Source organism: Thamnophis elegans, chromosome 2 (genome assembly GCF_009769535.1).
Source record: "Thamnophis elegans isolate rThaEle1 chromosome 2, rThaEle1.pri, whole genome shotgun sequence".
NCBI classification, from domain to species: Eukaryota; Metazoa; Chordata; class Lepidosauria; order Squamata; family Colubridae; genus Thamnophis; species Thamnophis elegans.
In genome coordinates, this window is record NC_045542.1 from 88,668,283 (window position 1) to 88,687,039 (window position 18,757).

An 18,757-nucleotide genomic window follows, 5' to 3' on the forward strand; every position below is an offset into this window, starting at 1 on the left:
ATTGAGCCCAAACTTCTGTTGCTAAATGAAACATTTGTTAAGTGAGTTTTGCCTCATTTACGATTTTTCTTGCTACAGTTGTTAAGTGAATCTGGCTTTCCCATTGACTTTGGTTATCAGAAGGTCACTAAGATTGGCACATGTCCCCAGGACACTGGAACCATCATATATATGAGTGTCTGATGCCATAAATATGTCGTGTCTGAATTTTGATCACATGACCATGGGTTTGCTTCAATGGTTGTGTGAAAAATGGACATAATAAGCCACTTTTTTCAGTGCTGTTGTAACTTTGAGCAGTCACTAAATGAACAGTTGTAAGTTGAGAACTACTACTACTTATTATTATTGTTGTTGTTGTTCTTATTGTTGTTGTTGTTATTATTATTGTTGTTGTTATATTTGTTCTCTTCCTCCTCCTCGTCTTCCTCCTCCCCTTCTTCTTCCTTGTTGCTTGGATTTATGTTGTCTGGACAAATAATTTATTTTCTCAACAAAGCTTTCTTGACCCTAATTAGCCTTTTTAACTTGTTCTGTGATGAAACTTTTTCCTGAAGTTGGTGTCTGATCCATGATTGTTTTTTTGCAATAATCAAACATATTATTATTTTACTGATGTACTGATTTTTAAAGTTACCTGAATCGCTATTATAGCACTTCTGTCTTTATACATCTCCCTCATTTCATTATTGCTATTTCATATACTATGACTTTTGCTTTGGCCTTCACCATTCTTACTTTAAAACAAAAACAGGATGAGTTATCTGTTCTATGCCACGAAATTTATTTATACACAGATTTAAAAAGCCTCCTTCAAGGTAGGTTCAATTCCTGATGATTTCATGGTCACATTTATACTGGTTTCTTGGCAACAATGAAGAAGTAGTTTGCCATTATTTTCTTGTAGGTTGTCTACAGCTTCTGGTGGTTTCTCATTCAAATACTTATCAGGATTGACCTTGTTTAACTCTTTGAAATAATTCATATACATGATTTTAGTTAAAATCCTGTATTTAGCAGTTTGCAGAGTCTTAAACTTCAATAGAAGTTATTGTTTAAATAATATTATTTTTTCTTGTTCAGTATTTTTTTATTCTATATCAGGGTATCCATGTAGTTATGCACCCTGAGCTACACTGGTAATTCATTGGCTTTTCGTGAGAGATTTTTTTCACATATTCAGGCATCAATTCACTTGTGCAGTTTTTCATCATATGGAACATAGATATGACTTCAAATTTCCTTTGAAGTCAATCACAAAGTTAGATGGGTTTTAGAAAATATATAGAGACATGCTAACAAAAAAAAACCCTATAGTAAAATAATGTGCTCAAAAGTTTCTTCCTGCATTGAAATTACTAAGCGATCTGTGATTGGAGCCTGAGATGCAATTAGGGTGCCATTCTCCATCAAATGAAAGTCTCACAGCCTTTGTTAAACATGACACTCCAACCTATTTATGAATAGCCATTCCAGACAACTTTCTACACAAATATTCGCCTAGGCCAATGAACTCTTTGATCTTAGTAAGACAGAACATTCATGGGAAGAGTTTGAAATATAGCAGCTAAAGTGGGCTGCAAGAAAAATCTTGACTAACGTTTTGTGACAGTGGTTGTTTATAAATCCAGAATTGCATTTTCCATTTCTGCTTAACTTTCTGAGAACACTGAAAGTCTGCTGGTAGGCTAAATATAATTTAGAACTCTGGTGCTGTCTAATGTTATATAGAGAATAGATTTTCCTCCAAATAGTCATTTTGTCACAAAGGTCCTTGCCCTTCCTTCCAACTTTACATCTACTATTTAAGGACATTGTTAACTCTCCATTGACTGGTTTCATCTTCCCCACTGTGACTAACTGTATAGCCTTTCGTTATTCTCCAGTTTGGAAGCATGGTGGGTCGAGTGGTTGTGACACTGGGCAGGAAGTTAGCAAGTCCATGTTCAAGACCCGAGAACTGTGGGATAGGGTTGAGTTCTCATCCTTCACTCCAGCTCCTGCCTAGGACATGAAAGGATCCCCCAACTGGGCGTCCTCAAGGCAATGGTGATGTAACTGCTTAATCCTTTCAATCCGGAAGCTTCTTGGTGCTTCTAACATGTGCAAAAAAATAATAATTGTCCAGTCTCACCTGTAACTCACTTCTTTAACCCAATTTTCAAAGCAGAAAAAGGAGGAAATTTCTGTACCAAGTAACTCTGGACTTTGAAGAAAAGATGATGCAAAGAAAATAACCCATGGAATCAATTTCTTTAAGACCCAGACAGACATATAGACAGACAGACAAACTAGAGGCCGATTTTTTTAAACACAGTTTTGAAAAGAGATGCTTAGTGAACTGTTTGTAAGACTTGGAAGAGAAGTGGGACATTGTTTCATTTTTAGAGAGCATCCCAAAATGGAAAATATTATTGTTGTTGCTAGGGCCAAAGAAGAGTTGTTGAAAGGTGAATTTCCTCTTTCCTTGAATGTCCCCTTCTGATGACAACCAAAAAGTCTCTTCTGAGGATTGAAGGACTATCCTTGATGAAGTGTCACAAAAGTGCTTGTTATGTGGATATATGTGAAATACTATTATGTTCTTTGAAGACACTGAAATGCTTATCATTAAAAAAAAATCCAAACTTTTATAAAGACCAATAACAATGTTTTGCCTATATTTATCAATCATATTTGGAATCATAGAATCAAGAGCTGGAAGGATTTAGCATCCTTTAATACACAATTATTTAAAACCAAATAGAGTTAAGAGTCAACAAGAAGCCATACTTACGTTTCAGTAAAAGCATAAAGTACTTATGGTTATTGTGAAAACAGTACACTCCTAATCAGAACACGATCAAAGAGGCACCCCAGTACAGCAGAGAACTGAAAATGATCTAAATAGATTAATTACTACGTAAAGAACATTAAAGAGAGTTAGTAATAATCCAGCTAAGGAACATAAAAATAAGCCTTTTATAGTCATGGAACTCATCTCCACATTGAAGAGAATTAGCATAAATAACTTAATCAAGCGTTTTAGATCCTGATGATGAGATTTATCTTAATACTTTGCGTAATTTAATTTCTATGGTATTCATGAAATAATATTAGCTCCCTCTAGTGGTAAAAAGTACCAAAGGGTGTGCAATCATGTTAAACGTGGGTGAATTTTCAGGACAAAATATTAATATTAACTGGACATTTCCAAAATCACATCAGGGTTGTGCAAATGGTATATACATTACAGAATTGTGATATAATTGCATTAATATGCAACAATAATTAATTTTCCTATGACTATGACTCCAGTACTATGTATCTGACTCAATGTCCCTTTCTTCATAGTGGGACTGCCATATCAACCTATATGATTAAATGACACACCTCATAAAACATTTATAGTTGGATTTTGCTAGAGTATGATCTTTGTCAATTTTCTATGAAGCAAGTTTCCTACAGATTTTATACCCTCATTTCCAAAATTATTAACATTATACACCCTGACATACTATTCACTATGCTGTTGTACAATCTAGGCTATGCATCTCTTACTGCTCAGATCAAGCCATCCAATAGTATTTGGGGCTCTCTGACCTTGGTTGCTTGCAGATATTTCACTACTCAACTAGGTAACACTGTCAGTCTTCATGCCAAGCTTGGTCTAAGATCCAACAGTTTCCTAGTTGATACTGTGTTTGGGTTTGTCCTTGTGTTGTGATATTAAGTTTTCCTCCTGTCTTCTGACTATTTGGTGTTCATGGATGCACTCTGCTAATCTCCTGCTTATCTATCCTACATAGTGGCTGTTATAATCCTTACACTGTATGTTGTAAATGACTCCTGTTTTAATTTCTTGGGCTACTGGGCTAAACCGAAATTCTAGGGGATTCCTGGAAGCTTACTGTTCAGACAAATCAGCCATCAATAATCAGAGATAGACCATATTTACAAAGCATTCAAAGGAGACAATAAAAAAGCTAAGAAGGAAACAGAAGGATTAGAACACATCCTCTCCAGCAGTCATTGCTCAGATAAGCAGGAATTAACAACAAACAATCATGCAGAAAACAGTACTCCAATCAAGTAATTACCAAGGAGAAAACATGTCAGCTCTGTAAGGTAGACCAGACAGAAAGCATGGCAAGATAAGTTAATTCTGGTTACATTGACAGAATCTTGCAAATCTGAAAGAACACTCTTCCCTCCTCCCTTTTACATCCCAAGAAACTAGGGAAGGTCTCTTCTGAGCTACTTGCTCTGCTCACATTGCTGCTGTGGGCCATGTTGCCTTCTATCTCATTGTACCTTGGCTATAACTCTTCTCCATCTCCCAAGGTGATTCCCACATATCTGTGCAGAACTACTAGGTATTACCTAGTTGGGTAATAAAATGTCTGCAAGCAAACAATCAAGCTCAGAGAGCACTAAGCATTGTTCAATCCTGAGCTATACATAATCTTGTCCACTAAGGTCAATGAATCCTTATTAGGCAAGACAAACAGTATGTATGTATATCTAAGTATGTATGTGACACACACTCAACATATATAATCTTTTCAACTAAGGTTAGCACCTAAGGAGCAATGGAATTTAAGGGAAATTGTATTTCATCCACTTGTGGCTATGTAGAGATTCTAGGCTGATCCCTCTTTTATCTCCCAGGCTCTGCCACTCCTTCTCCTGCAATTACTATTATAAACCAAGGATTGTTTGGACAAGATTGGATAACTATTTGCTTGAAATGCTATAGGGTCTCCTGCCTGAAAAGGGGGTTGGACCAGAAGACCTCCAAGATCCCTTCCATTATTCTAGATTACCTGTATGGTCATGGGAGTATGCAGCTGAAAATGGCTGTCCTATATTTCCCCTGAATCCTGCTTTCCAACAACCCATTCAATACTACAAAAGACTTCATGCTTTTCACCGTAGGAAGTCCAGTTTGGATTGGGAAAATATGGTAGGGAAAAACCTTTCCTATCTCAGAACCACAGTTCTGATCCAAGTCTTTCCCTGTCCAGCAATACTTGAATTTGATATGAAGAGATCTTCAGCACAGACATCCCAATTTCTGGTTGAGTTTCGTCTTGAGCACAATACAGAATAAATGAAGAAGAAGGCAAATAAAACAAATGTCAGGGGAGAATGGAAGAGAGGAGGAGAGAAGAAAGCAAAAGATTAAACCATAGCATATGATTTTCCTGAAAACTGTCTGTCATAGAGAAGACAGGTGGAGATGCAGAGATGGACCATGAAAGCAAGACAGAGGATTTGCAAAGGGAAATGACCTTTTAATCTGCAACATGGTACCAAACAATGTTGACAGGCTTAAAGATGTACTTTTGGGGGGCAGGCTTTTTTGCATTTAAAAAAAAATGATTATAATTTTTAAGAGAGGAATTTGGCATGCTGCAAAATAAAAGTACCACTTTGTCTCACTTTTATTAGTGTATCTAGAACCCAATTTTAAAAAACCAAAACAGTAATGAGAGATTTGGTGCTTTGCTTGAATGTTATGTCCACTTTGCTTGACAAAAAAGTGTTACATTCTGTTCCTTATTACAGCCACTTTGTACAAAGAAAAATCTACTCTAGTGGCAATTTTGTAAGTTTCCCAAATTCAATATGAATTCATAACTCAAAAACTTTGGGAATTCCAGATACTGGCATCAACTGACTATAAATGTTAACTATACTTCAGTGACTTCATAATCAAAAAACATGGTTGCAGTATACAGGTAGTCCTCAACTTACACAACTGACCCCAAATTTTCTGTGGCTAAATGAGACATTTGTTAAATGAGTTTTGCTCCCTTTTACAACCTTTCATGGCAGAGTTGTTAAGTGAATCATTGCAGTTGTTAAGTTAGCAATGAATGTTAAGTTAGCAGTGAATTTGGCTTCCTTGTTGACTTTGCTGATTAGAAGTTCGCAAAAGATGATCACATCACTCCAGGACACTACAGCCATCATAAACATGAGACAGTTGCCAAGAATCTGAATTTTTATCACATGACCATGGGGATGCTGCAACAGTCATAAGTGTGAAAAAATGGTCATGTCACTTTTTTCAGTGCAGTTGTAATTTGAACTATCAGTAAATGAATTCTTTAAGACAAAAAATGTATTTCATTTTTTAAGAATAGAAATAATGAAAAATCATCAAGACCTCAAGCCTACAAAAGTGCACAACCATATTAATGCCATGGGTGGGGACCTGTTCATTGTAAAACAGGTGTTTTTCTACGGTGACTTTCACTACATTTATTTATTTTGCATTGGGGGTTTTGAAGATGCAGCTGGCAATGCAGTGAAATAACCCATGAAACAAGGGCAACAGTGTTAACATGGAAAAACATAGATCGGCTATACCCTCAAGAAAGCTTAACATACACAGTTTTCACTTGCAGGGTGGGGGGAGGTTTAAAAACGTTTTGCCAAAAGTCTGGAATTTTGCCTCTGAATTTTGGAAGTATAAGATGGCTATCTAAGTCAGATTTAAACCTAATCAAAAACTTCAAACTGTTGTCTTTGCTCCAAGAATCAAAACACACCCTTAAAAATTAGGCAGGCTTCACAGTCTTCAAATTTAACGGATATTTTGGCACACTACAAATAATTTTAAGTTAATATATCAATAAATGTATAATAACCTGCTTGGAAAAGATAAGTCAATATAAGAATGAAGGCAACTATAAATTTATTTGATAGTAGTTACTATTTCTATTTCTATTTATTAAATTTATAGGCTGCCCAATCCCGAAGGACTCCGGGCAGCTTACAGAAATAAAAATAATTAAGAAAGATTAAAAGCAAAGAAAACAAAAGTTCTTTTACTAAAGTAAAAGAACTACAATTATGTTTAAAACAATGAGAAATCTAATAGCTCTATTATATATAATTTAAAGATAAAAAGAGGGTAAAGTAATGTTACCTTTTTCATGATTTCAAAAACAACCTGCAAAGTTTACATGCACTAATGTTAGCATAATTTCAGTTTACAATTTTTTGACTGCTTCTAAACATTTGGGCCCCAGGAGGTTTTCATTAGAAAATAATAACTGATCCAAGTATATGTGCAATGACTTTGGTTTCTGTGCAAAACAAAAATGTCCACTTGGAAACACTTCACCTCATCCTTTACAAAAATGATCCCATTCATGTGGCTGCAGGCATTTCAACTACAAGATGCCCCATTCTGGATTGTTCCAAATGTGATCAGCAATATTTATAGAAAGAAACAAGCAAGTACTTGCATATTTTGCTCATACTGAAATCATTAGACATTTATTAACTGAATCTCACTAAATTTCACAAAAGGCAACTGAACAAAAGCTAACAAAATTATTTAATGATTCATCTGAGAAATTATCTTTGGGATAAATCTATAGATAAAGATTTTTAAACAACCATGCATACTGAAGGTACTTACTCATCCAGCAAAGGGTGCTTTGGAGTAAAAAAAATTAAGAAACATTTAGGTATATGTTCTAATAAGGAATATTTTATTCTTTTATGAAAACACTCAGACACTTCAAAACTAAACGAACCAATTAATTTAATTGTCTATTCACTTTTGTTTGAAATGGTTTGGAGCCGTGATGGCAAACCTATGGCACATGTGCCAGAGGTGGCATGCACCGTCGCCAGCTCCTCTTCCAGGTTCCGTCGTGCCAGGTGCACCAGACAGCTGGTCCAGGGTGCAACAGAACCCAGAAGAGCAGCTGTCCAGTGTGCGCATGTGCACCGGCCAGCTGTTCTTCTGGGTTCTGGTGTTTAGTTTAGTTTAGTTTTGGTTTATTTGTATGCCGCCCTTCTCCAGGAGGGACTCAGGGTGGCGAACAACTCGGTGCCCTGAGTTGGTGCATGCGCGCTCCAGTTTTGGCACTTGGTGCCAAAAACATTAACCATCACTGGTATAGGGTCTCCTGCTTGAGCAGGGAGTTGGACTAGAAGACCTCCAACTCTATTTTTATTGATTGAACAAAATCAAACAGAGATCTCCTGCCCATACAAAAAAAAATCTATTTGTAAATATATTCAAACCAGGACACCCCCTCCAATCTTTCAAGCAATGCAATTATAGATATTTCTCACATTCACTTAATAGTACAATATATCTAATTTAAAAATTCTATTTCTCATCCACCTACCTGGTGGGCAATGACATTCAGAGGGTACTTCTCTTGCTGTACGTAGTTTGGCTAATCCTTCGTTCAGTTTCTGTCAAGAAAGTAAATGTATAAATAAATAAAAAACTAATAGCCAATAAGTTTGATCCATGCTATTGTTAAACATACAATTCCTAGCCGTTTTGAAGCCATAGATTTCATTGAGGAAATTAAGGAAATATTTAGATCTCTCCCACTGGAAATTCCATGACTTGTTTAGCTTTGATTGGATCACACCAGTATTTAGTTAATTTTAAAATAATAGAGTACTTCAAGCCAAATAAAATACACAAACCAGCACTTTTTGATCTTTTTATTCCTTTCAATTATCTTATATTTAATGTGTAAAATCATTTAGTAATAGTTGAAAGAATCTATTCTTAACCACTTGTCACACATTTTCACCTAGAGACTGTAAAATCATTGACTAAGACCCAAATAAAGCAATAGTATCCATATATGCATACCGTGCACAAAAATGGTATGCATTTTTTAACTAGAGGAATTACCTTTATAGAGGATTGTCTGTTTGTAGATAGGATTATGCAGCTTTCATGTTTTAAAAAGGAAGATGCTAGAAAACAAAGCTGCACTGTTGGATTTAGAATACTTCTTTCTGTTCCCTTTTGAGGATCTATGCAGCATTGTAGATGAATAGTAAGCATCAAATAAAGCAAATAATAAAGTAAATAAGAGAAGGGGAGAGAGATTGAAAACTAGAAATATTCGTGCCAAATTGAAACTGTGCAATTACTGACAATTACAGCAGCCCATGAAAAAAGTGATGTTTAACTTCCTGTCGCACCACCTCATGTCTATTCAGGCATTAAAAAAGAGTTGGGACAAATTACTCATTCTTTTCCTCCCATAGAATTAACTAAAGAACACAACCATTCCAATTTAGTTATTGTGGTGAGAATATCCTACAAGCTCCTGAAAACGTTATTTCCAGTTTCAGAACAAAGATTCTGGACGTATTTGAAATAGCAAAGGCTTTGTAAAATTAAGATCCTATCCCTATGATACTATTGAAAACTGCATGAGACTTTATTCATCCTGTTATACATCCTGAGCTCAGCTCAGTCTTCAGAGAAGCTTTCTAGAATGGAGCAGTTAGACTGGAAGTTTTAGAAAATTACGAAGAAAGCTCTACTTATATAGTTAACGCAGCACTGACATTCGTTGTCACTTGCATTGTGGATTGATGAAGTTGTTTCCATGGATTGGTAGGGAATCCAATTTATATAATGTACTTTAGGACTGGGCAAATCCTTCCAAATGGCACTGCTAAACACAATGGAGCACTTATTTTTGGCTGTGGGTTCAAGCTGTCTGCATACATGCAGTCAGTGACCTCCCTGCCTTTCTCCCAGCAAAGAAAAGTGATTTTGCATGTATGAACATGAGGAACATCTGGAAGCAGCAGTCAAAGTAGTTGTGCAGGCTTGGAAAAAGATACAGCTGCTTTAACTATTTGAAAAGTGGAGCTTCATATATCCTCCTCCCTCCCCTGAATCCAGAAGCATCTTCTCTAATATACAATAAAGTAACTTTTTTTTCTTCTTCTTTAGGACTAAGACTGAGAAGTCAAAGAAGAGAAAAACACAACAAACTGCTCTTTAACAAAAACAATGTTGTTCTGCAGCCCCTAAGCATTTTCCAAGGCAAATTCGTTTGAGAACTTTCTAACTGTGGGGTGTCTCTTGGGACATTTTGTGCAGTACAAGAATGAGGTATCATACTCTGATGCCCTCCTTTGGAGCTCTCATCTTTCACTGGCATGCCATCACTGATGTCTCTGCAATGACATCCATTCTCTTCTTTGGCACTGACCTATGACAACTAAAAATAACAGCTTGGTAATATAGAAAATAGACATTAACATGTTTTAGAAAAAAGAGCTGCACATATATCAAACTTTATTTAGTCCTCCAGTGTATGAAGTAAACTTAGAGACAATGGCTTTGTCTTTACACTAGTCAAATAATGCAAATCACCCAGACCTCCTGCTTAAAAAGTAGGTGGAAGATCTTGGAACAATTGCATCTTGTATACCATCTGCAGCCACTTTTGGAAGAGGGGGCTTAATGCATGCCTTTGTACTTCACAAGTGGCCCTCATGGAGCTGCCCTTGAAGACTCGTCAGTAACTTTATTTGGTTCAGTAATTAGCCTGAATAGTTACAAGAGTACTAAGGTTCACCTATATGACATCTATGTAACATCATCGACTGCACATGCAACAATGATTGCCAGGTAATTCCAAATGCAGTTCAAAGTACAGGTTGTCACCTTTAAAACCATAAATCAGGGCTGTCAAACCCATGGGCCCATGAACCATATGAGTCAAACACTGGCCATACCCATGCCCGGTTTAGCGAAGAGGGGAAAAGTTGTGAAATGTCACGTGGCACCACTATGACGCCGTGAATTTGACACCCCCCTACATATACATAGTTTAAGGCTTGGATATCTTCCAAAATCACCTTCTCCAAGATGAATATTCTCCTTTGGTGTGGTCTGTCAGAAAGGGCTTGCTATGGGTCCCAAATGTGATAAAATGTCATCTACAAGGGATCTGTGCCACCTTGTAAATATTTGAAATTTCTTTTTCAAACTGTATATTATAGGCTAAAAAGATATTTCCATGTGTTAATCCCACCAATTGTGTTATAAAAAGATCTATCACATAAGTGAGCATAGAATTTATGATGATGATGATGATGATGATGATGATGATGATGATGATGATGATGATATAGCAGCAACATGAATTTCAACAAAAACAAACGTGAAGTCTTATATTTGGGTAGGAAAAGTCAAATACCCGTAGAAATACAGTTATAAGGTGCAGGGAAAATACTATATTCAAAAAGAATCTATCTTGGTAGATCACAAAATATGAGCCAATATGAGTTATTATATACATGCAGAAGAAAAAAAACTACACACTCCTAGACTGCATCAAAAGTAGTGTTATAATAAAGTTAATGATAATCACTGTATCTCTTTATTCAGCATTGATGGATTCAGTTTTGAGCATCACATTTTAGGAATGACACTCGAAAAACTGGAGCATGCCCAGAAGAAAACAGCAAAGATAATAAGGAGTCAAGAATGGAAACTACATGGAGAACAGCTGAACGTGTTAGGTAGTTTCGCTTGGAGAAGACAAGTATGGAGGAAGGCATGAAACTTGACTTTAGGTATTTGAAACTGTTTTTTTTAATGGAAGGTTATAGATCCTGATGGCAAACCTATGGCACGCAAGCCACAGGTGGCACGCAGAGCCATTTTTGAGGGCACGTGAGGCGTTGCCCTGTCAGTCCAGCGCACATGCACGTGCTGGCCAGCTGATATTCGGCCATGATTTTCTGTTGTTTTTCGCCCTCCAGAGGCTTCCTCCAGAGGGTGAAAAATCACCCAACACACAAACTGGAAGTTCGGGAATGGACTTCCGGTTTGCACATTGGGCTGTTTTTCACCCTCTGGAGGGAGAAAAATAGCCCAACTAGCAACCTGGATGTCGGAAAACAGGCCGTTTCTGGTCTCTAGAGAGCCTCCGGGGGTGGGGAAGCAATTTTTGCCTTCTCCAGGCTCCTAGAAAGCCTGTGGAGCCTTTGGGGGGCAAAAAATGGACCTACTGGGCCAACCAGGTCAAAAAATGGGCCATTTTTGGCCTCCAGAGGGCCTGCGGGGGCATTTTTGCCCTCCCCAGGTTCCTAGAAGGCCTCTGGAGTCTGGGAGGATGAAAAACAGACCTACTGGGCCCACTGGAAGTTGGAAAATTGGCAGTTTTTGCCCTCCCCAGGCTCCAAGAAAGCCATGCATGCATATGCAGGGCAGCAGGGGGAATCATATGCATGTGCATTGGGCATGGCACAGGGGGATTAACTTATGAGGTGGATACACACGTGCCTGCAATAGCACACGTGAGTGCTTTTGGCACCCGAGGCGAAAAAGATTCCCTGTTATAGATTTTTTTTCCCTAGAGGAGGAAAAACGGTGGAAGGCCATGTATCTGAACTGGAGAGGTAATTCCTACAATGAACGCGAAGATGGATTAAATACCCAAAGTTTATTTCAGATTTACAATCCATAACACTATGCACTTCCTTTTAAAATCCAATACTTTACTCAGTTTAGGAATCATAATAATCAAGGCAACAGGTTATCCAGCTTTTCCTTGAACATATTCAGTGAACACGATCACCATCTCCCTTGATAATTAGCTCCACCATCAAATTGCTTTCTTCTCGTACCTAAGATCATTCTTCTGGATCATTCTTTGGGGATGGTAGAAACAGATCCTTTCTTCTGATGGAAGTTTTTTAAAGATAGCTATGTATCCCCTTAATTGTTGTGCTATCCAACCCAATTCAGAATGTTCTTGAATACTTTATCAAATGTCTATTGAAATCAAGATACTTTATGTCCATGGCAATCCAATTTTTAATGTTACAAATCTAAATAAATGCCAGCTGCACAAAACTTACTACTGACTAATTCATACTGATAATACCACATTATTATCAAGGTATCTGCAGACTGATTGTTTTATTATGTGTTCTCAAATCTTTCCTGACTAATTATTTCAAGTTGTACAGAACCACAGAAATGACCTTGGAGAATCTGTATCACAGATGTCAAACTCTCAGTGTCATGTTGCTTTTGCATGACATATCACAACGTTTTTTTCCCTTTGTGGAGCTGGGGTGGGTGTGGCCTGCATGTGATCCATATGGCCCGCAGGCCGCCAGTTTGACATCCCTGATCTATGAAGTAAGCATATTTTATGACTAGGAAACAAAGTTTTAGGAAAAACATAGGTAGGTTTTCAAGATTCTGTTACTATAGTCTGCATTAATACAGTTCCAGTCACTTTGAGTCGGTTTCCAGATCTGACCTACCTTGAAGGGTTGGTAATGATTTCCTGGATCCTCCTTTTCCCATTTTTGAGGTCATATTTTCTTCTGACATTACCTTCTTTTTGTTGCAGCCTCGTAAGTCCTCAGACTTACGAATGACAGCTTGGCAGCAGCCAGGCACATCTTAGCCAATCTAACACTTTTTATTGCCTATCATGGCATTTCTCAACCATGGCAATATGAAGACATATTGCCATGGTTGAGAAAACTCCCAGGATTCCTCAGACAGCATGAAGCCCCATAATTTCAAGCTGCCAAGGTTGAGAACCATTTAGGAATTCTATAGTGCACTATTCCCGTAGTATGGTAGGATGCAAATCATGCAGCTCTTCAGATTTAAACTCCTTCAGAATAAACTGATATGTCATGACCATCTCTCTTTTCCTCAATCTCTAGCTTCAGGCCTGCCCCTTCATTCTGCCTGGTACAACACATGCCTTCTTGTTGATAAAGCCTGACAGACTAGGAATTGAGTAGTTTCACCTTTGTACTTACGTTATGTGCTAATGTCTAGCAACTGGTATAAATCTTTTCTTTTATTTTGAATGTATCTGAAGAATCTTTTGTTGTTTATTATCATTCACCAACTTCATCTTATTCTGAGTTTTAGCCTACCTGACACTAGCTCAACAATTATGAATTTTGTCTATTTTTAGCCTTTCTTTTAATCCTCTATATGTGTCCTTTTTGGTTTCAGACCTTTATTAAATATCTAAAACTTGAATCTCTAATGCATGAATACATTAATCCCCATAGTCTTCTTTGTATGCCGGTTTAAAAATGTTTGAGAAAAGTCAAAGCATTCCAATTCTGTAGTCACTCAGCAAAAGAAAATAAACACAGCAGGAGACCTAATAAATGTAAGATTTATACCAATGGTTCATTGATTTAGCATTACTGTATATCTGAACCAATCCAAATTTTTAAAAGTTCAGTAACTATTCTCAACCATAAACTAAAATGAAATCCAAATTATAGCTGGATAGGTTTGCAATATCCAGCTATATGAGGAAAAATAAATCTACTGACTTTCTTTGAGTATTTCTGCAGCATCCACTGCTTATATTAGAATTTCCTTTTTACATAATGGCTATTTCAAGAAGGGATTTTGCATTGCAATATCACTTCATTAAGCTGCAATTATACTATTACATTACACTAGTAATTTCCCCATTTCTGTTGGCTTGTGTTCCTCTATTTCCAAATAGCGAGCCAGTAAAGTTGGACTGAACTAATTGTATTGTATAGACTGGCTACCAAATTCAAAACATTGGTAGGGAAGTGTTATTTATAGCTGGAGAGTGTACTCCAGGATATCTTACAAGTTATCTTGTGACAGTTAAAGAGGTCATGAAGAACCGTATCTGAAACTAATTGAACAATTACCTTATTTGAATGTTCTGTCAGTAATAGCAAAATTAAGAATCAAAGGGCACATTTATTCATATCAATTGGAACTACAGTATCTATGTTTAATCAATTTTGTAGTTCTGCAGAAATTTTGTTTTTGAAATAAAATCTAAACTCCCTGTAATTCTTTTCTTGGCTACTTAGAACCAACTTTAAGTGGAATTAGACAGCATATAGATGTTGCTGTCAGATTCTGTCCTGGTTTTGTTTAAATGTTAAGCAATTTCATGCCAATTTTCCAGGCTTGGAGATATAGCTACAGACTGAGCAACACTATAAACTATTTTCCTCTTTTGGCATGGATTTTGCATCATGTCACTACATCCCACACACTTCTGGTCTTTTAAAGAAAGCAAACTATGGATAATTTGCATAGGATTAGAAAAAATACCATGAAAGGGATTCTTAGCCTTTCTAATCTTTTTCCCGATGTTGGCTGCAAATTGTAAAATTTCATGAGCAAAAAGTCCCAAACACTATAAACCTGTTAGATAAAACTTACAGTACTTTATTTACCTATATTTCAATATTTGTAATCTGCCCCAATCCTGAAAGAAACCAGGCACTACATCATCAAAACAAACAAAAATCTGGAAACAGAAATAAACAAGGGCAAAACATAGAAATGCAATCCAATGCAAAACCTTAGACAAACAATCTCAATCAATCAATCAGCCTGGATCAGAGGTTCATTGGAATAAAGTATATGTAACTGATTTTTGAGATGTCAGCAAACAGAAGCTTCACATACCTCTGAAAAGAAAGAATTCCAGAGGAAAGGGGGCTACCACTGAGGAGTATTATTCTGTATAACTCCAGATATGGATTTTACCTCATATTTTAGAATAGTAACCATCCTGGTTTATTGCAGAAACAAAATCAACACTGTAAAATTTTAATCTCTTACTATAGAATGCAAATAAGTTATCTTTTCATATGTATAACAAATATCTTTGTTTTTACAGTGACATAAGCTTCTGTCCTCACTTCACATCAGCAATTATTCTATGAGGAAGCAGAATCAAGTTGTCAGTGATATCTAACCTTTTGTGAAGGCATAGAACAAACAACTGGGTACTTAAGAAAAGTGCCTTTGGCTTCCCTCTTGTCAAGCTTAACTCCTGATGGCTGTATAGACATGTCCATGTAGCTTTCTTGGCAACTGAACAAAAGTGATTTGCCACGGCATTCTTCTAATTTTGTCCAATTTTGTCACCTACACTACAACCAAAGGACTTTCTACTGGACTTTCATCCAAGTAATAATCCAATCACACCATGTTTTGTTCCAGATCAGCCCAGTTCCATGCTAGAAAGGGGAATACCTTAACTGTAACAGATAATTAAACCGATATTGTGTGAACACCATGCCAGTCAAGTCTCTGTATTAATTGCCAACCAATCTACAACATATGACCCATGATTTGCACATCTTTCCAACCCCATTTAACACACTTCATAAATTAAATTAGCTTCATTTTACACTTTCTAGGAGACTCTCCCTTTCCTGGGAAATATTCTTAAAGTGCTTTTGATTTTAAGAAAGGTTATTACTGGAGCTTTTCCCAACTCTACAAAATATGATTATCAGTAAGTTTGAAATGTTTCAGCCATTTATAACAAATGTCCTCTCTCTAACCTGAAATCCTCCAGGTATGTCTTAAATTGCAATGCCAACTTGGCATTCTGGAAAATCAACTGATCACTACGATGTGAAGACTGTTTTGAGCACTGCTGTCACAGTTTTTTAAAAAACAAGGCAAGAAATAATCTAGAAATCCAGATTTCACCAATGTATATTTACAAAAGTGTACAAAATTAATTACACCTTTACAGTTTTGTGAGTTGTGGTCTAACATTTCTGGAGAATACTTGTTTAAAAGAGGTTTGGAGAGACCTTTACATCCTCAAAGCACTTTTACAATTTTGGAACTATAGCGAAGGAAACATTCTGTACCTGCTCAAAATATACATTTATTTTACATTCATCCAAGGGAGTTGATTAAAATGTGAAATAAAACAAAAAACAAAAATGATCCCAGGAAAAGCAAAGGCAACCCATCTCCAAAATGGTGCTGAGAAAGCTGCAGGAATGCAACCACCAAGAGTTAACCTCAACTAGAGGATGTCTTTACTTATATATTGTAGAGCTTGCAATCCAGCAATTAAATCAGTGCATCCTGGCAGATAACAACTGGGTTAAAGCCAGATCTGAATCCTGGCTCAAACAGTTTAGATCAAAGGATGCTCTCTCAAGTCACTAGCAACATGCTAATGGTTTACTAAAACTAATTAAACCGCTGTGGTTCTCACAATATATTAAGCAAGGGATGGATCATCTCGCTCTAGTTTAGCCGGGAGTGTTGTGACAACAACACGGAGCAGGTGTTGAGGATAGGGTTTTCACCAGGTCCCAAGCTCTTTGAGGAAATGTAGGTTAAAAGGTTAAGCATGGAGTTCCACAATGCAAAACACCCCCACAAGTGTTATCGTTTGGAGAAGCCGGAGAGCGGGGTCCCATCCGCCTGCTTCCAGTAACGAGCTGTAACGGTCTCTCGGCCAGTTACAGCAGAAACGACACCCGATGCCCTGGGAGGCACTTTGAAGACCCACACAGCTATGCAGAGTCCCGCCGCTTCAGTAGATCGCAAGCGGCGGCGGCGCCTTCAGATGCCCCCTCAGCCTTGGATTAAGTTGTGAGGTGCGACGGGGCTGTGCCTGCATTCTCGGGTCGAGCCCCGCGCTGTCAATCAAACAGACGTCTGTGGCCGAGATTTGGATCCCTGCCTGCCTGCCTGCCATTCGCAGCCCCTTCCTAGAGCCGGTGGGGGAGAAAGCCAGACTTTCCTTCGAAAGTTTACTTGAGAGAAGCGGGCGAATAAGGCAGCCTCCGGCCCCGCCGCCCCGCCCTTGTCCCCTTGGCCTCCACCCCGCCCTTCTCAGCCCTTACCTCCTGGAGAAGGTCGTCCACCTGAGGCTGAAGCGCGGCGAGCAAAGGCTCGGCGGCCAGCTGCTCTCCGGGGCTCCAGGCGCGGCTGGCTAACTCTTCTTCCAGGGCCACCAGTCGCCCTTGCAGCTTGGAGGTCTTGGCGCTGAGGAGAAAGCAGGCGCCCACCGAGAGGAGCGAGAAGAGCAGCGAGAGGATAACGGGGCCCCTGCCGATGGCCCCGGCGAAGCGGCCGCCGCTTTGGGGCGCAGCTTCGGGCGCCTTCTCTCGAGGCCCGCTCATCTCGCTGGCGCGCGCACGCTCCGCGAGGGAGAAGAAGGCGAGCGCTCAGGTCCTCCCCGGGGAGCGGCTGCGGCGGCTCCTGCGGTCCCCTGGCTGAGGAAGCGCTCGCTCGGCGGCGGTCGCGGCGGCAGCTCTTGGCACCCGTTGGCCGAGCGAGAGGGGCAGGAAGTTTGGGAAGCGTGGCCTCTTCCCTAGCATGGCCCTCCAGCTGCGCGGGGCGGGGGCAGGGAGGAGGGTAGGTGGGTGACTGCCTGCCTCTCTTTCTCCCCCCCCCTCAGCCCTCTGGCACTGGGGAGGCGGGGGCGGCGTCCACCACTCTGGGATCTCCTTCCCCGGGGGGGAGGGGATTCCGAAAGGGATATCCCACCCCCGCGCCTTCGCGATCTCCGAGCCCTCCCTCCCCAGCTCAGAAATGGAGAGGGGGATCGAGGCTGTGAATGGGACCCCTTCTCCTCCTTTATGCTGCTGCCCGCCCGCCCGCCGCCGAATAATTCTTCTCAGCTGATGGGGTACAGTAGGGGTCTTCTCAGCCGTCCCGTCGGTTTCTCCCGAGGGCAGCGACGGCGGTCAAAAAAAAACAAAAAAAAAAAAAAAAAACACCTCTTCCCCGAGTAGTGGATGAGTAGAGCCGTGTTAAAATCTTATCAGTCTTATCAGATGGCCTGGAAAGACTGGAGTGTGCGTGTAAATTTTTCTATCCCTTGATACTATTCCCATTCTCGGTGGCATGGGATATGTGCCATTGAACGTAGGTGAGATTCACTTCTGAGTTGGCTTTGCTTTATAGAGGATGGAAGGGATAATTAGTCCAAAAATGAACTTTCCATCCAGAAAGTATCCAAAGACACAACTTCATAGGGGTTCAAGATATCTATCTCGAACCCCTATGAAGTTTCACCTTCAGATACTTTTTACTTATATATTATAGGGTCTGTGGTCTTTAATTTCCAATGGCTCCATTCCACCCCAAAGAAAGACACCAGATGCAATTTATAACCTATAATTTATAATTGTGGCAAATATATGTAGCTCAGGT

The 18,757-nt window shown here is 38.9% G+C and overlaps 1 protein-coding gene across 1 annotated transcript; it reads right to left on the minus strand.

Annotated features, from left to right (window-relative positions):
- Nucleotides 1-799: 799 nt before the first annotated feature.
- Nucleotides 800-17,866, minus strand: LOC116523962 (collagen alpha-1(XXIII) chain-like). Its single transcript, XM_032239055.1, has 3 exons — nt 17,443-17,866; nt 8,139-8,208; nt 800-969 (listed from the first exon to the last, which is right to left on the minus strand). The coding sequence occupies exons 1-3, from the start codon at nt 17,719-17,721 to the stop codon at nt 800-802; spliced, it is 519 nt and encodes a 172-aa protein (XP_032094946.1). The 5' UTR covers nt 17,722-17,866.
- Nucleotides 17,867-18,757: the final 891 nt, after the last annotated feature.